Consider the following 18,501-nt stretch of genomic DNA (forward strand, 5'->3'; position numbering starts at 1 on the left):
ACAGACCATGCAGGACAGAAATTTGCAGCTGCATCAACTGCGACCAGGTTGTACCTTATCCTGCTCATATTGGTCCGCACGCCCCCTCTCTGTAGAATTGTTGTCTTTCCAATGCAGATGTGCTCCAAATTTTGCCCACACTGTAAGGACGCCTTGCATTTTAAATCTTCAGAATGGCAATCCCGTGAGACCTGAATCCTAAATGTCAGTCCATTTTTTTAAAAAAAAGAATTGTTTGTCCATACTAAAGATTCAGCTGCCTGAATGATACTCCCTCCCCCTACAACAGCGGTTCTCAACCTGTGGGTCCGCAGATGTTGTTGGACTACAACTCCCATCATCCCTGAGCTCTGGCCTTGCTAGCTAGGGGTGATGGGATTTGTAGTTCAACAACATCTGAGGACCCACATGTTGAGAAAGGCAAACAACAACAACCGCACCCCCCCCCCCCAAATGTGCTTCTAGATTCTCACATCCCCCCGCCCCTGAATTTAGATTTTGGCAATTTTATCGCCAGGAAATCCAGAACTTTTCATCGTTTCAGAATGTTCAGATTCCAGTTTGACGTCTGAAAAGTCATGCTTGTTCGAACCCTGAGCCCCTCCGATGGGTCATGAGCGCCGTTGCCATGGGCTTTGCAGAAGTTGGGGGCCTGTGGGTTTTTGCTATGCGGCTTGTGCCTTTCAACAGTGTGACGCAGCAGCAAGAAAAAGCTAATGTTATTCTAGGCTGCATCAACAGAAGTCTAGTGTCCAGATAAAGGGAAGCAATGTTGTTGTTTAGTCGTTTAGTCGTGTCCGACTCTTCGTGACCCCATGGACCAGAGCACGCCAGGCACTCCTGTCTTCCACTGCCTCCCGCAGTTTGGTCAAACTCATGCTGGTAGCTTCGAGAACACTATCCAACCATCTCGTCCTCTGCCGTCCCCTTCTCCTTGTGCCCTCCATCTTTCCCAACATCAGGGTCTTTTCCAGGGAGTCTTCTCTTCTCATGAGGTGGCCAAAGTATTGGAGCCTCAGCTTCAGGATCTGTCCTTCCAGTGAGCACTCAGGGCTGATTTCCTTAAGAATGGAGAGGTTTGATCTTCTTGCAGTCCATGGGACTCTCAAGAGTCTCCTCCAGCACCAGAATTCAAAAGCATAAATTCTTCAGCGATCACCTGGAGCAGGAACCGGCAAGCCACTCCAGTATCCCTGCCAAGAAAACTCCATGGACAAAGACAAAGACAACAAGGGAAGCAATAGCCCCACTCTATTCTGCCTTGGTCAGACGACATCTGGGGTCCTGTGTCCAATTCTGGCCACCACAATTTAAGAAGGATGTTGACAAGCTGGAAGGTGTGCAGAGGAGGGTGACCAAGATGATCAAGGGTCTGGAAACCAAGCCTGATGAGGGCGTTGGGTATGTTTAGCCTGGAGAAGGCTGAGATGTGATACAACAGTCATCTTCAAATATCACATGGAAGGTGGAAGAAGCTTGGGTAGGACCCAAACCAGTGGCTTCAAGCTACGAGAAAGGAGGTTTTGACTAAACATCAGGAAGAACTTTCTGACCGACCTGAGAATATACTATGACGCTGTATGTTTTAGATGGATCAGAGACTGGATTACATTAGATAATAATGACATTCTAGACTTGGAGGGATGGAACGACAGAGACGGCTGGCATGCCCACTCTACAATTCTGTGACTCTAAGCCATGAGTGTTGTGAGATTGGCTTGGCATTTTCCTTCTTAACCAACCGTCTGCCCTTAACCAAGGCAGGCAGGCTTGTGTTGTGCCCGCTGCCAAGCCTCACACTTTGGGCTGGCATCTTTCCCGTGCATGAGCCTCCAGGTCCTTCCTGCAGCTCAAAGGCAAAGAAGGGTCGGTCAGATCAGGAAGCGCACCTGCAAAACCCTGCCGTGCCCCATGTTTACGGGTTGCACCCTCTCTTTCCAAGGAACCGTCTCTGAGCTTCGCGTCTGTGTTTCGTCATCTCTTGTGTGGGCGGCAGATGCAGCAGCACGTTCAGGCTCTGCCAAGCCCGAGATGTTCCCACTGCAGCCGGCAAGGTGTACCAACATTGCCCTTGCCCTCTGCTGTGCCAGCCACACCTTTCCTGGCCTTCCCTGCTCCCCACGGCGCTGGTTGGATCGAAACTGGGGTGCCCGGCAACACCCAAAGCTTGGGCTGGGCTTAACAGGACGACCCGTGGGGCAGGGCGGGGCAGGGTTTTTTAAGTGTCCAGGAACAAACTTGAGTTTAAGTGCAGCAGATTCAAACTGCCGCCCCCAGGTAGCTGTTCTTTTATTGGCCTGGCAGAAAACTTTGCTTTTCATCCCCTGGGCCAATTGTTTGAATTTCCCTCTAGGAAGGCTGCTGCTACGGACATCACAAGGAGATCCGTAAGCCTTCTGTCCTGGGGTGGCTCGCTGTAGGGGAGCGGTGGGAAGAGGCGGTGGCAGAGGGCAGTGCAGACTCAGAGGCAGGAGACAGAGTGGAGACAGGCTGCTGAAGAATCCAGGGAGTCTCCCCCTCCTGCTGCGACAAGCTCCCCTCCCTGCTGGTCTCCTAGAACCCCTGGAGAAATGAAATGGGCAGAGCAGTGGGTGTTTCTGGAGAGGAGTCATAATGGGCACTGGGAAGGTGGGCAGCTTCAATCCTTGCAATTGCTTCATCAGGATCTCCTGGAAAGAGTTGCTGAGACCTGAGCTGTGGTTTGTTTCCTGGAATAAAGATTTAGCTGACATTGTTTTGGCTGCTGACCTGCACCTGACACCAGCCCTGGTGGCTTTGGGGGCACAGACCACCTTGCATTTGTGTATTCCCTGCAGCTGATAATGCCTTAAGGGTTCAGAAGGGGAAGTTGTGACAGTGAGACTGTATTTTTTATCAGCGCTGCAGCTCCCAAAGTTGGCAGTACTGCCCCCTGGGGTGGGGTGGTGGGATTACCTAGGAGGTGTAAATGACCATCAGACTGTAAGAAGCTGGTATCCCTGTCTGAAGTTCATAAGTTTTGTTGATTTAATTCAACTAAATGGCTTTAGCTGGGTTTTGAATGAATGAGCAGCTAATTGTTACTGTTTGGAATTTCAATGTGCTGTTGTCTTTCTTAGTGGGTCCTGTAAACTGCTGTTCTGAATAATGCTTTTCATAGGGTACAGGGCCCTGGAGATGCGTTTATGGAACTAACAAGTCAGTGGCTCTAAAAAGGTCAGGTAAAGGTAAATGGACCCCTGACCGTTAGGTCCAGTCGTGGACGACTCTGGGGTTGCGGTGCTCATCTCGCTTTACAGGCCGAGGGAGCCAGCATACAGCTTCCGGGTCATGTGGCCAGCGTGACTAAGCCGCTTCTGGCGAACCAGAGCAGCACACGGAAACGCCATTACCTTCCCGCTGGAGCGGGACCTATTTATCTACTTGCACTGGTGTGCTTTTGTACTGCTAGGTTGGCAGGAACAGGGACCGAGCAATGGGAGCTCACCCCGTCATTGCGGGGATTCGAACCACCGACCTTCCGATTGGCAAGCTCTAGGCTCTGTGGTTTAGACCACAGCGCCACCCACGTCCCTTAAAAAGTTCAGGAGCCGCTGGTTTATATGCTTTTCTCCTTTTTCCCTTCTCTCCAGGCTCTACCTGGGCAACCCTATGGACCCTCCCGATGTCCTAGGAGTCGACTTGAACGCAGCCCGGCCCACGCAGCTCCCAGGAAGAGCGAAAAGTAAGGAGGTCCCTGTGCCCCCCAAACCCAATCCCTCACCTATTCCAACCCCCCCACTCCTCTTGCCGGTGCTAGATCCTGCCCAGTTCAGCCTGGGCCTGCCATAGCAGCAGATATGGATTTGGATGAATGCACCGTAACTCGGAAGAACTACAAGACCCAGCATGCTTTTCTGTGTCATCGCTCCCTGCACTGCATGCTGGGTGTTGTAGTCTGTGTGGGTGATGTTGCAGAAGCTTGGCTTCCTTGAGTCATTTCTGGAAGGTTTAGGAGCTGGGTATTTCTGGAAGGTTTAGGAAGATCTCGTGTTTCCAGGAGATCAAATGGTGGTGGTGTCCTCTAAGCTTTTACTGGCTTTGCAATGGCTTCTTGGCCTTCCAACGTTTCTCCTCTTTTTGTTTTTTCTGGCTCCTCTGCTTCATAGATGCCAATTTCAGAAGGGGGTTGTTGTGGAAGTCTCTAGCAGTGGGGGGGGGGGAGTTGCAAAATGATTAGACACTTGAGTGCAGCAAGAACGTTTGCATCAGCCTTCACTTCCTGGGGGTCTTCCAGATATTTTTTACAGTGGTACCTCAGGTTACATACGCTTCAGGTTACAGACTCCGCTAACCCAGAAATAGTACCTCAGGTTAAGAACTTTGCTTCAGGATGAGAACAGAAATTGGGCTCCGGCGGCGCGGCGGCAGTAGGAGGCCCCATTAGCTAAAGTGGTGCTTCAGGTTAAGAACAGTTTCAGGTTAAGAACAGACCTCCAGAACGAATTAAGTACTTAACCCGAGGTACCACTGTACTATGAGTGTCATCAGGCCTCCAGCTAGTCATGGCGCTGGCTGACGCGTGTGGTCAGGCCCCAGGTTGGTCAAGGCCATAGCTGTCAACTTTTCCCTTTTTTAAGGGAAATTCCCTTATTCCAAATAGGATTCCTTGCAAGAAAAGGGAACGGTTGGCAGCTATGGCGAAGGCAGACCTGCGTCATCAAGTGTGTCATAGCGTTATTCTTGAACTAAGACCCGGGAGACCCGGGTTTCAGATCCCCACTCGGCCCCATGAAGCTCACCGGGTGTGACGTTGGGGGCCAGTCACTGCCTTCTCTCAGCCTGACCTAGCTCACAGCGTCGTTGTGAGCATAAAACGCGGAGTGGGGAAGAACCCTGTGCGCCACCTTGAACTCCTTAGAGGGAAGGATGAAATAAGCAATAACTAAATGTAATAAACAAATGCAAGAATGTAAGTGCGTAGTCTTAACCCCCTATGTTTAGAACCACTGACTCTCTGTAGGCCACAGTGCCAAAATGTGATGCAGTTCCTCTGTTCAATGGGAAGGCATGGGAAATTAGGCTGATCTTGAAAATTCTCAAAAATCAGTTCTGTGACTCCTGCACGGCAGGGGATTGGACTAAACATCCCTTGAAGTCCCTCCCAACTCTTCAATTCTGTGATTCTTTAACCAGATACTCTTATTTTCTACCCCAAAATGGGTGTCAATTGCAGTGACCTCTCTGCCTTAATGGGACAGCTTTGCACAACTTGGGCATTTCCGCAATATAACCAAACTTTCACATCCTGTTCCTTCCCATCCAGTCCTTTGCAACGGTGCATACCTGGATTATTCTTTTACGTTTCCTCAGACTTCAGGGCGAATCCAGTTCGGCACCTGCAGCAACCGCCTCCTCTCTCCACGCACCTGGTGGCTTTAAACCAGAGGAGGAAAACTAGTGGCTCTCCAGAGGTTGTCAGTCTCCAGCTGCCATCATCCCTGACCAATGGCCACGCTGCCTGGCGCTGATGGAAGCCCCACAACATTTAGGCAGTGTTTCTCAAACATGGGTCTCCGGCTGTTTTGGGACTACAACTCCCACCATCCCTAGCTAGCAGGACCGGTGGTCAGGGATGATGAGAGTTGTAGTCCGACAAGAGCTGGAGACCCACGTTTGAGAAACGCCAGGTTCAGAACGGCTTGCTTGCATTGCTCCTTGCCTCTTCTCTAGCTGCTTCTTGCACCCCCACCACCCCTCTGCCCCACGCTTGATGCTCACTCTTTCTCTTCTGTGGGGTCTCTCTGTTTCTCTCTCTCTCTTTCTCCTGCAGGGGAGCCTCCGCCTCGGCCGCCTCAGCCCTCGATCCTCCTAAAGAGTAAGTGGGGGCGCTTCTCAGGCCGCCCTGCCCCCTGCGCCTGCTCTCTGCGCGCTCTCTTAGCTCCTCTCTTCACAGGTACCTGGGTGTGTGTGTGTGTGTGTGTGTGAGCTGGGAGAGCTCCCCGCCTGCATTCAACTATCCCTGCCTGGCTACACACAGAACTACCGGGGGCAAGTGGGGGGCACTCCAGAGAGGTGCGCAAGCGGGGACACAGGAATACTTCTAGCTAGGGATGAGTTGGCATTGTAGTGTGGCGCAGCAGCTGACGTGATTCTAGGCTGCAACCGCAGAAGTCTAGTGCCAAGGGAATAATAATAATAAAATTTTATTTATATCCCGCCTTCCCCAGCCAAAGCCGGGCTCAGAGCGGCTAACAACAGTAAAAGTAAACACAACATTCTAAAATCAATTCATTCTAAAAGGGCTAGTGAATTACACTGAGCTGGGCTGCGTCCTTGCATCATGTACTAACCTTGTTACCTGGCAGAGGTAAGAACGGGGTGGGGTGGGGGAGGAAGCTAGGGCAGGTGGGAGGATGCATGGCTGTGTGGAGTGTGCAGGAAGGAAGCAAGGGGGTTGCATTTCAGGGGGTTGGACTAGATGGCCTTTGGGTCCCTTTCCAACCTTACGATTCCATGGCTCTAAGAAGCATGTGTGTGTTCAATGCATGGATGGTGGAGACAGCAATGCAGAACAGCGAGTAGTTCAGTCTTTGTGGCTTGGGGGGGCACAGGGTTGTTATTTTCAGCTGTTTGCTCCAAACAGATCTTTCTTTGTAACAGGGCTGCTCTCTCCAGATCGGTGTTAGTTTGTTGGAGGGGTGTCTCTTCCGCAACATGTCTCTGATGCAACAATAGTACATCAGTGGTGGGTTTATACGGGGCTGCCCACACACATAATTCCACTATATTGGCTGTTCTGCGACGCTTCCCCAACGATACCGCATTATTGCCATCTACAAGGCCACTCTTCCCCTATAGCGCAAGAAAAGGGGGACAAAAATTAATGAACTGGGACATTAGTTGTTTAAAAGGTTATAGGATCTCAGCAGGAAACTATGGGACATGCACCATTTAGGAACAAAGCAGTGCTTCTGCCCCAAAACAAGTTGTGTTGCATATTATTGCGTCCTGAGCACAAATCACCACAAGGGCACAATAAAAATGACCTCTGGAAGGGCCTTGTTTCTCTCTGCTTGTGGAATATTGTGGTTTGGACTTCAGTGGCTGATCTGGACGGGGTCAGGGGATGAGCCATCCCAAACTGCAGTAACAAGTTATGGTCAATCCCATCTAACTCTCTGATTCTATCATGGAACAAAGGGGATTCCCCACCACTGCCCACCAACATCCCCTTAAAACCAGCTGCTGGCAACATGGCACTTGTAGGGCCCCCAGGTGGGCCCATAGAAACCACCCCTGATGCCCCCAGGGTCCTGGCTGAAATTTGGTTTGAAAGAAGTGTTCTGTTGTGGTTAATAGGTTGCCATGTGTGCTTGGTTGTGGGAATGTGTGGTGGCTACAACAGTTTCTCAAGTCTGCGCATGGGCCCATGGCCACCCTGGCTCTGGAAAAAACCAAAGCTAAGAATCATGACCTCAAATGATCACCTATCCCTAAATCCTTTAGGGATATCAAAGCTCTGTATCATATTTTCAGACGTTGGTGAAACAAAAGGGTAGAGGAAGGGTTGGGGGTTAATGAGCAGGGGCAGCAATGGGGCAGCCATCAAAGTGTTGAGAGTTGTGTAGGATATTATGGAGGTATCAAGCAACCTTTGCCAACCTGGTGCCCTCCAGATGTTTTGGGTGATGGGCATGGTACTCCAAAACATCTAGAGGGCATCCGCTTGGCAAAGACTCAACTAGAGGTTGCCAGGGTTATTGAGATGACCAGGGTTCCCCATAACCCAACCTTGTGAGTTCTGAGTGGCCTTCTTAGCGTCAGACGGTATGATGTCAGAAGGACGGGGACTCCTCTTCCTAGCTCAGATAGCCCACGAGCATCAGAGCACCCTCTGCCCCCAGGACCTCACCCAGCCCCCTTTTCCCTTCCAGAGCCCTCGTACGATCCTGTGAGCGAAGAGGACAACCCGCTCTCCTTAGGCCTCAAGCACCTCTGCCTGAAGAAGCCCGGCACGGGGCGAGGTCTGCGCCCGGCCAAGCCATCGGCCCGCATCTCTGGCACCAAAGTGGGCGAGAGGCTCCTACTGCCCCGGACCAAGGGAGGCACTCTGCCCGGCAGCGAGGTAACGCTGATCGACTTCGGGGACGAACCCGTCCCCACCACCCCCTCGCCCGTCGGGGAGCTCTGTGCCCCGTCTCTGGCAAAGCTGGCCATGGAAGCCTTCTCCCTATTGGACAAGACACCCCCTCAGAGCCCCACGCAAGCACTGCCCCGGCCCCTCCATCCGACGCCCATCGTGGACTGGGACGCCCGGCCCCTCCCTCCGCCACCCGCGTACGACGACGTAGCGCAAGACGAAGACGACTTTGAGGTGTGCTCCATCAACAGCGCAGAAGGGCTGGTGGGGGGCCGGGGCAGCTGCAAAAACTGGGAGAAGGGGGAGACTGGGGATGGCTTTGGGTCCAAGGAAGACCCCACAGGTCTCCCGCTGGAGGACAACCTCTTCCTGCCGCCCAAGGAGATCAAGCAGCCTAGCCCTGCCCAGACGACTGAGCTTTTTCAAGAACTCCAGCAGGAATGCATGAAGCACCTCAACGTGCCCTTGGGAGTTTCCTCTGTGGCCTCCACACCCAGCCCAGGGGAGGACAAGCCCCAGATCCCGCCTCGCGTCCCTATCCTGCCCCGACCGATCCGCCGGAACGAGCACGGGCGCTGGTCCGGGGAGCTGTCGCCGGCTTCGGCGGGTGAGGAGGACCGGCCTCCCCAGATCCCGCCACGAGAACCGTTGTCCCAGCCTGGCTCCAGAACTCCCAGCCCCATGGCTCTGCAAGGGGGGTCCCCGCAGCCGAGGACCAACCTGTGCTCCCCGTTGTCCCTGGGGGCGTTCCTGTCCACGTCACCCGGCAAGCAGCCCATGCCCACTACCCAGAGCTTTGCCCTGGACCCCAAGTACGCCACCCCGAAGGTGATCCAAGCGCAAGGGAAGGAGAGCGCCAAGGGGCCCTGCATCCTGCCCATCGTCAAGGACGGCCGGAAGGTCAGCAACACCCACTACTACCTCCTCCCCGAGCGACCGCCCTACCTGGACAAGTACGAGAAGTTCTTCAAGGAGGCCAAGAACCCTGAGGAAGCCCCGCCTCCGGCCAGGGTGGTCACCACGGCCACCGTCCGACCCATGGTCCAGCAGCAGCCTGACTACAAAGCCAACTTCTCCTCCAACAACAGCAACGTCCCCTTCAAGGCTTCCTGTGGCCTTCAGAAGATCATCTACGACAGCTCCGATAGCCCCAGGCCCTCAGAGAAAATACGGCTGGTGAGTGGCTTTCTTGGGTTGGGGTGGGCACGCTTCGAAACCAACCTTGCCATCCGAAAACGTGTCTTGTTGCTTTGTCTGGGTGGACCATGTGCTAAAAGTAAACCCCCAAATTCTGTGCCAACGTCCTCCAACGGACTCCTGCGGCAACAAGGGTGCAGGAAGGCCCATGGGCCAAAATGTGGCCCTCCAAGATTATCTGACCCTTGGAACCCTCCCCAGGCCCCCCACCTCCTTGCTCTTTGCCCTCCAGAAGAGCTTTTTCCTGGCTAGATTGTGTCCCTAAAGGGCAGTAATGCCTAATGGTTGCCTGGGTGAAGGGACGGCTGTGGGCAGAAACCTCTGACTCTTTTTGGTTTGCTGGAATGTCGCCGGGTGTCCAGCGGTAGGAGTCATATTGGTTTCTCTGCCCCCATTCCGCCACTGGACCCACCTCCACCCCACGGCATCATTAGTTATTATGCTCCTCCTTTTCCAAAGTGCCCTTCGTCAGTTCTGTCCCCACGGTGTGACTGGGGATCACCATCTGGTGATCTGAAAGGCCCGAGAGCCATTGCGCTGTGTTGGATGGGCCAATGTTCTGATTCAGCTTCATGTGTACAAACCCGACTCAGATCTCCCCACTAGCACTCATGGAGCATTCGCACGCGCTCCCTACTTCCCCAACCAGTTCTCCAAACTCCGGCAGGACCTGGAAGGGCGAGAGACAGGCACGCAAATGGGGTTTTCAAAACACAAATTCAAGCAGTAGTTGCTGCCACCACTTCCTTATCCCAGAAGAGCCCCCGAAAAGTAACCTAAGGAAGGGAATTACTCTTCAGTTTTTTCCGGACTGCCCCACTCTATGTCACTTTACTGTGACACAGACAGAAATCCAACAGGTGCTCTGGTAGGCGACTAAGTGGATTAGGCACTGGTTCAGCTTCCCCGACGGAAAGGCCCAAAATACAAAGGCAGGAAAAAATCCTTTTTCCAAATTTATTAAAGAGAAAGGTTATTCAGAGCATAAAAGTTGGCACATCTCTTACAAATCCCAAACAGAAAATAAAAACATTATTTAATATCACTGACTATACTCACAACAAGAACAGAAGTACAAGCATAACAGTTCAAAGATGTTTCCAACTGGTCCTGCTCCTGGGCACCAGGCAGGCATTCAGCATAACAAAGCTTCAGCGTGATAGGATTCTCTGCTTGGCAAGATGATCTGTTGCAATTTGCATCTTAGTTTCTTCAGGTTTCATCCTTCTTGAACCCAAATGGATTCAAACTTAGAAACCAATCAGTTCTTTGGATTAATTAGCAATTTGCCAATGGTTACATGGAGGAACAGGGACGCGGGTGGCGCTGTGGGTTAAACCACAGAGCCTAGGACTTGCCAATCAGAAGGTCGGCGGTTCGAATCCCCGTGACAGGGTGAGCTCCAGTTGCTCGGTCCCTGCTCCTGCCAACCTAGCAGTTCAAAAGCACGTCATAGTGCAAGTAGATAAATAGGTACCTCTCTGGCGGGAAGGTAAACGGCGTTTCCGTGCGCTGCTCTGGTTCCCCAGAAGCGGCTGAGTCATGCTGGCCACAGGACCCTGAAGCTGTATGCCGGCTCCCTCGGCCAATAAAGCGAGATGAGTGCTGCAACCCCAGAGTCGGCCACGACTGGACCTAATGGTCAGGGGTCCCTTTACCTTTACCTTTACATGGAGGAACAATAACTCAGGATTGTTAGGAGGCTCCACAGCTGAACTCTGTTTATTCAAAAGGGCCTTGAAGATTAAAGCATTCCCACAGACACACCAGATTCTTTGAGTTGTAAATTAGCCATATAACCCTCTCACTCTGAATCTACCTCCCAGACACCCAGGTGTCAAGACCACAAATCAGCTAGAAACTTTCTTCCTGCGAAGGGAAAAAGATAACCCCCTTCACACTTTTAAAGTCAAAAGTCTGCAATTAAGACCCAAACACACATTCCCAACATTCTACAGTCTTTGGTTCTCCCAGCATGCACCTCTTCTACTTGAACCAAAGTTTTTAAACTACTAAGATTTCCCAATATCACTACACCTCATTTTTTGTGTTTAGGTCAAGAGTGGGAGAGGGCTGCCGCTCAGGGTCAGGGCATCTGATTTCCAAGCAGACAGCTGGGAAGGCCGCCTGCAGAGCTGCTGTCAGTTCTTGGTGACCGTAATCAGCTAGATCAGTGGTTTTCATCCAGTGTGCCGTGGCACCCTGGGGTGCCTTGAATGATGGTCAGGGGTGCCGTTGGCAACACTGGCCTCTGTCCCTCTTTCCTTCCCTCCTTCCTCTGATGCCCTCTTGTGTCTCTGCCTCCCAAAAGCTTGTACAGCTGTTTATTGCAGCAGCCCTGGCTACAAGCTCCCCAGGAGAATGGTGCCTCTGGCGCTGGCCAGGGGTTGCTGGCTGCCAGGAGCTGAGGCGGCCTCAAAGAAAACCCAGCCAGCCAGTGTCACGGTCTGGCCTAAGGGCGATCGAAGTCCCAGCTGAGGACATCAGGACCGGGGGCAAGATGCTGGGGTGGGAGCAGGAATGAGGGTCCAGAAGCCAGGGGTCTGAGGGTCAGGAAGCAGGGAGTCACCAAGTCAAGGGTCCGAGGATCAGGAAGCAAGAAGCCAAACGCAGCAAGAAGCCTTTCCAGCTCTAGCCACCAGGTGCAGTGAGTTACCAGTTGGCCTCACCTGTGCGGCCGTGCCTTGCCTCTCCAGAACAAACTTAGGAAGGCCCCTATCCTGCAAAGCCCTACTGGTCAGAGGGCCCGGCTCCTGCACACACTCCTGCCAGCCGGTCTGCCAGCCCTTGCTGTTGGGAATGGACAGACAAGTCCCAGGCCCCTGTGGGGCAGTGTGAGGAATCACCTCTCTTTGGGGTGGGGTGGGGCAGCTCAGAGACCAGGGACGGCAGCAGCGGCTACCTAGATGACTCCCAAGGAGAGGGGAGAGGAGAGGAGGCTGAGGGAAGGTGTTCGAAAAAGGGTGAGAGGCTGCCTGCTCTGCAGGCAAGGGGTGACCTCACTGGGCTCCTGAGCCCCACAGGGGTGCCGCAGAAAGAAGGTAGTTCAAGGGAGCCGTGGACTCAAAAAGGTTGAAAACCTCTGAGCTAGATGGACCAAAACTAGTTCAGGCTGAGTTTCTGTTTCTAAAAACGGGTGGGAGTTTTAAACTGAGTTCTTATTACGGTTTTGTTTCTCTTATTACGGTTTTGTTTCTCTGCGCTGCATTTATGTAAGGGGGTCTGAATGCTGCGCAGAGAAGTAAATAATAATAATTAATAATAATAATAATAATAATAATAAACCAGTCTCTTGCTACATTTGTGCTTTTCGCTGCAGGTCCAAGAGACGGTTCACGGCGTCACCACGGAGGAGTGCCACACGGCACTGCAAAACCACAGCTGGAATGTGCAGAAGGCCATTCAGTACCTGAAGGTAAACGGCAGCCAGGGAGGTGTGCTGTGGGTGGGGAGGGCTGTGGCTCAGCCGTAGGGCATCCTCTCTGCATGCAACAGGCCTCAAGCCGGGAGAGACGGTCCTTGCCTGAAATCCTGGAGAACCGCGGCTGGTTGGTGGAGACGGAGGGAGGAATAGTCTGGGTACTGTTGTAAACAAAAATTGCCCTTTTCCCTTATGGGGTATCCAAGAGCCCATATAAGGTCCTTACATAGGTTCCCTATTGGTAGGAGAAAATAACAGAGGCCAACCAGAGAATATTGAGAAGCAAAGCAGCTAGTAAGCCTGATCTTTATTGATCTGTTGCAAGAGGATGCTCCCCTCACCCACAGGAGAGGAAGAGGAACCCAGAAAAATGGCGCGCAAGGCCTTATAAAGACTTTTGAAATTGCCACCCTGTAGATCAAGACCACCCCTCAGATGCATCATACCTACATCACAGAAAAGGCGGTCTTAAAACAGAAAATTGAATGTTGTTTTTCTCCTGTTGTTGTTTATCTCCTGTTACTTGATTGGATTTCCTGGGTAGCCTGGCCAGTCTTTTGTAATGATAAATACTTAGGCCAGGTCACAGGCTCACACCCTATTCATATCTTAAATGTGCCCTTAAGACAGGATTTGTGAGGAAAGAGACAATGGGAGGTTTCCCACTTTGACCCTGCAGAGAAAACATTTGCTCAGTTTAGGAATCAAAATGGTTCCAGGTTGGTCTTCCTGTGCTGATCTATGTAGGTGCTTGGTTGGTACACTTATGAACATTACCATATATCTAAGACCATAAAATTCCTATCACAGTACAAGGCTGCTTCCTGTGTTCCCTGCCATCCCAATATTGCTTGGCAAGATGGGAAGGAGCTCTTCCATCCAAATGCTGCCAGGACAATGTCTCCTTGCTGCACTGGGCTCACTTGAGCCCCCTCCGCTGGCCAGGCTGGGCACAGCCCCAGGACGGGAGCCCAGCGCCCGTGGGTTTGTGGCTCAGAGCCTTACCTGCCTGCCTCCCCCCAGCTCAGCCTTGTGCCCCGTCCTTCCCCGCAGGTGGAGCAGCTGTTCTGCCTGGGCCTCAAGACACGGCTGGAGTGCCACAAAGTCCTGGAGATGTTCGACTGGAACCTGGAGCAGGCCAGCTCTCACTTGCTGGATCCCTACAGCGCCTTCCGGCTCAAGTAAGAGCAGGACAACGCTTTGTGCCACGGCTGTGGACTGGTTTCACGGCGGCTGCCTGCTCCGTGGGGCAGAGAAGCCAGGGCGGCCTCAGCAGATCACCTAGAGCAGAGAGGTGGTGGGGCAGGGGACCTTTTTTCATCCTGGGGTCATGGGCCAGCACAAAAGCGGGTGGGGAAGCAGACCTAAATGTTGAGCTTAGCAGCCCAAATGCTACCCTACATTTCCATCCATTCGTTTTATTATATTTCCACGCAGCTTTTCACTCACACGAGTAAAAAAGCAGCTACCAAACAAAAAATACCAACACACAACAGAACATCCCCATGACAACATAAACCGTATGGAGTAATTAACAGATCGCCAGCAAAACTATGACAAACCATCAGTGCAACAAACCACCTTCTATAAAACGCTATTAACAAAACAACTAAAACAACTAAAAAAATTGAGCTAAACAGCACAACAAAAGTCAGATTAAGGAATTGCAAAGCCTAACTACCAAAAACAAGCTAAGCACTGTTGAAGCCACACACATACACTCTCTCCAACCCCATGACTACATTATTATTATTATTATTATTATTATTATTATTATTATTATTATTTCAATTTATATACTACCACCTTTTATCAAAAGATATCAGGGTGGTGTACAACATTAGAAACCCATTAGGGGGTTGGACTAGATGATGCTTGGGGGTCCCCGCCAACCCTACAATTCTGTGATTCTATGATTACAAAACACCAATGACAAAAACGTAATAGAGGCATAGCAAAAAGCACACTGGCAGACAGCCTAATCTTCCACTCCGTTCAGCAAAAGACAGAGGCACATAATACCCGTACGAGAAACTCCATCCTGAAGCCAAGGCAGGTGAAAAAGGCTGTTGCTTATGGTGGGAAAAGTCCTTGGCTGATGCTCAGATGCAGTATCACATGGAGAGAGAGGATTCAATATGGACAGCTACCGTATTTTTCGCTCCATAAGACGCACCAGACCATAAGACACACCTAGTTTTTGGAAGAGGAAAACAAGGGGGGGGGATTCTGAATCCCAGAAGCCAGGACAGCCAGCGGGAATGCTGCGCAGTGATCCCGCTAGCTGTCCCGGCTTATGGGATAGCCGCGCGCAGCCTCTTCCGGGCAAGGGGAGCCTTCATCCCCTGCCCAGGAGAGGCTGCGTGCGGCTAAGGCTCCCCCAAGAGCCGTGCTTCCCTTTAAAGAGCACACAGAGTGTGTGTGTGCGGCTCTTGGGGAAAAGCCCCGAAGAACCGCACACACGCTCCACGCGGCTCTTTAAAGGGAGCGCTGAGCAGAGCCTCCCGCCTGCATTCGCTCCATAAGACGCACACACATTTCCCCTTACTTTTTTGGAGGGGAAAAGTGTGTCTTATAGAGCGAAAAATACGGTATCTCTCTCTCTCTTTCGTTTTTGGGAAGGGTTGGGGGACTCTCTGCTTCCTCAGAGGCCCACTCCACATTTACTGAATTCTTGCTGTCGTCGTCCACTTACTGAATCTTTCCCCTTGCAGGCGGTGAGCTGCAGGAGTACCCCAAAACAGGAGTGGTTGACCCGACGTGGCTTCCCGTGGTTGGTGCTGCTCTGAGGAGCCCATTCTGAGGAGGTGTACGGACCGAGCCTAAGTTGCCCCGAGGCAGAGGACAGCAGAGCAGAGGCACACAAGACTGTAGCTTGGTCCCGCTGGGCCAAACCCACACGCGTTCCCCCCGCACCAGAGACCGGGCCGCTGACCCTTCCCCCTCCGCCGACCCCAGGCGGCTTCGTGTTTGCTTGTCGTCGTCGTCCCTGTCCCCCCGCTTCCGACCATTATTCCCATTGCTTCGTGTCGGATTTATTTTGTAAAGAGAAGTGTTACATTAATATATAAATATACTATTCTATTTTGGAGAGAAAGGAGTGGCGGTCAAATGGCAATTCGTGTCCGTGGGCGAATAGGGCGGGCAGGGGAGTGGAGAGTGTTTGTGGAAACTGGTCACATTGGAGTCCAGTAGGAGAAGGTGCAAGCCTAAGAATTCTGAAGATTTCTCTTCCTGGAAATGGAAGCGTCCCTTTTTTCACGCAGCTGCCAGCCCTCAATAGCTAGTATAATGGACCCCTGACCATTAGGTCCAGTTGTGACTGACTCCGGGGTTGCGCGCTCATCTCACTCTATAGGCTGAGGGAGCCGGCGTTTGTCCGCAGACAGCTTCCGGGTCATGTGGCCAGCATGACTAAGCCGCTTCTGGCAAACCAGAGCAGCGCACGGAAACACCATTTACCTTCCCACCGGAGTGGTACCTATTTATCTACTTGCACTTTGATGTGCTTTTGAACTGCTAGGTTGGCAGAAGCTGGGACGGAGCAACGGGAGCTCACCCTGTTGCGTGGATTCGAACCGCCGACCTTCTGATCGGCAAGTCCTAGGCTCTGTGGTTTAACCCACAGTGCCACCCACGTCCAATAGCTAGTATAGTTATACTTTATTAGGCATAGCAAACCACACATTATCAAACAGACAGCTTATACACATTGTGCAAAATACGAGCTCAACATAACAAGGTTTGTCCCGGTCAGATCTTTAACTCCAGAGAAAATCAGTTTGCATAAATAATACAATACAGCACTACCAAATCCCCAATCAATTAAGAACCACTAATTCTCTTTATAATGACCCAGTCTTTCTACATGGACAGCACTCAAAACTTCAGCCACTATTAAAGTAATTTGATCATTCCTGTCCGAAAGCAGGTCCTGAACCGTTGGTATCATAGAATTCAGCCTATTGAGTTGTAAGGCCTCTAATAATTGTCTTCTGGCATAAATGCCAAAATCACTAGAAAAGAAAATATGTTCCTGTATACTATCAGGTTCCTGTATACTACATTTGCAGAGACGCTCTGATTCTGGGAAAGCTAAATATCTTCCTCTCACTATCATCGAGGGAAACATTTAAATCTGGCTAACATAAACAGCCTGCACAATTCATGATTCTTCAGATTTGTCATATACTCCTTTTGAAAATCTCTACACAAAGGGAGATTTAAATAGAGAGGAGAGCAAGCGCTGTGCTTTGCAACCTCGAGAGTAGAGAGAACACTTTTTTCTGTAAGATTCTTCCTGATAATTTCCCAAGTATCTTTGGGGTCAGAATTTCCAAAGTCAGTTAGATTAAGCCCTATCAAGTTCAATTTTCTCCTACAAATCAATGATAAATTGTAAATTACATTATCACTTAAGAGGTCATAAAGGAGAGAATTAGGAGATAGAAGCCCTCAATAGCGTGAAAGAAGGCTCTTCTGTTCTCCAGAGAACTACAGCTCCCAGAGTGCTCTGGGTGTCTGCTTGCACTTTGCATTATGGGTAACGCTACTCAAATGCCGTGCTCTTCAACTGTCCCTCTCCCAACCTGGCGCACTCCAGAACCTTCAACCCCAGCCAGCAGGGCCAATTATCACAGGTGGCAGGAGTTGCAGTCCAAACAATCTGGAGGGCACCAGGTTGGCCAAGCCTGCTCTGTTTGTATGTGCTGGAGCGTTTGCATGTCAGCAGCAGCTGCGAAGTCAAGAGGTGAACATGACACGGATGTGCAAATATTCCACACATCTGGATCGTCGGAGGCACTCCACAGTGCTAACAGTCAAGACAAGGTGACCCACTACACGAGAAACAAGTTTGGAAAGGTCCCTTGGATCCCCTTCTAACCTGATGAGGTGGTGAAGGCAGCAGGAAAACAAGATCAACACAGAAGGACTTGCCTTTGCAGTTCCTTGTACCTGGTGCCCCCGGGGCACTCAGGAATTTTCTGAAGTGACATAAACTCTGCTCTTAAACCATCAGGTTTTTTAACAGAAATACTAATTAAACTTTTACATTATTATTATTATTATTATTATTATTATTATTATTATCAATATTATTATTATTATTTAAAATTTATTACACATCCTTAACCTGCAGGTCCCAGAACAGGTTACAACAATTTAAGATTCACAATCCAAAACGGTTAAAGCAGATTACAATCACAGGAATAGGGTATGCCCTGAAAACCCACACAAATCTCTGGTGTCAAAGGTCAGGGTAAAGATTTGTCCAAAAATCAGGGGAACGGACACCCAGAACATTTTATACAGAACACGCAGGAGTTCCTGTATCCTAGCCTAACATAACTAGGGCCCTCCTGCAGGCTGTCACCATTTAGCAAGAGGAATTCAATGACATGCCGGCAAATTTAGGTTTGCCCAATTGAAGGTGGATTAAAGCACTTTGGCTCCCTCGCAGTGCAGACCCACACGCTCTGGCTCTCTCTTTTTTTAATGACTTTTTGCGGTAAGGAAAGTGACAGCAAGATGCACTCGTACAAATAGGGTTCCATTAAAATTGGGGTGTTGTTTTATATAACCGTTTTATATCTGCACCAGTAACTTTTCATAATTTGAACCTCCATGAAGCTCTCCAGAGGCAAGATCAGCTTAGGAGGGGAACGTCCGTTGGAGCAGAGCGTTTGATTGTCATGTGTCACTGGTTGCCCGGTTGCCCGGCCATTTCCCTGGCCATTATGACATCAATAACTGCCATGGGCACTTGATCTCAACTGCCACC

At 50.9% G+C, this 18,501-nt stretch overlaps 1 protein-coding gene and 1 long non-coding RNA gene across 7 annotated transcripts in view; one reads left to right on the top strand and one right to left on the bottom strand.

Annotated features, from left to right (window-relative positions):
* The window catches only part of TNK2 (tyrosine kinase non receptor 2), a 101,872-nt gene extending 86,056 nt beyond the window's left edge, over positions 1–15,816 (top strand). For 5 of the 6 annotated variants that reach the window (XM_081007394.1, XM_081007395.1, XM_081007396.1 and 2 more), the window contains 6 exons: positions 3,612–3,703; positions 5,792–5,836; positions 7,896–9,277; positions 12,618–12,713; positions 13,773–13,900; positions 15,434–15,816. In XM_081007394.1, the coding sequence (XP_080863520.1) occupies positions 3,612–3,703; positions 5,792–5,836; positions 7,896–9,277; positions 12,618–12,713; positions 13,773–13,900; positions 15,434–15,440 (1,750 nt within the window). In that variant the 3' untranslated portion in view covers positions 15,441–15,816. The remainder of the gene's footprint in view (positions 1–3,611; positions 3,704–5,791; positions 5,837–7,895; positions 9,278–12,617; positions 12,714–13,772; positions 13,901–15,433) is intronic. The other variant, XM_081007392.1, reaches the window with a different exon arrangement.
* Positions 11,006–18,417, bottom strand: LOC308478184. The gene is made up of 2 exons (XR_013986891.1): positions 18,341–18,417; positions 11,006–11,167 (listed from the first exon to the last, which is right to left on the bottom strand). It is a non-coding gene; the product is annotated as an uncharacterized lncRNA (long non-coding RNA).
* Between the last annotated feature and the right edge of the window lie 84 nt (positions 18,418–18,501).

This window comes from Podarcis pityusensis (assembly GCF_964106645.2).
Source record: "Podarcis pityusensis genome assembly, chromosome: 5".
Taxonomy (NCBI): Eukaryota; Metazoa; Chordata; class Lepidosauria; order Squamata; family Lacertidae; genus Podarcis; species Podarcis pityusensis.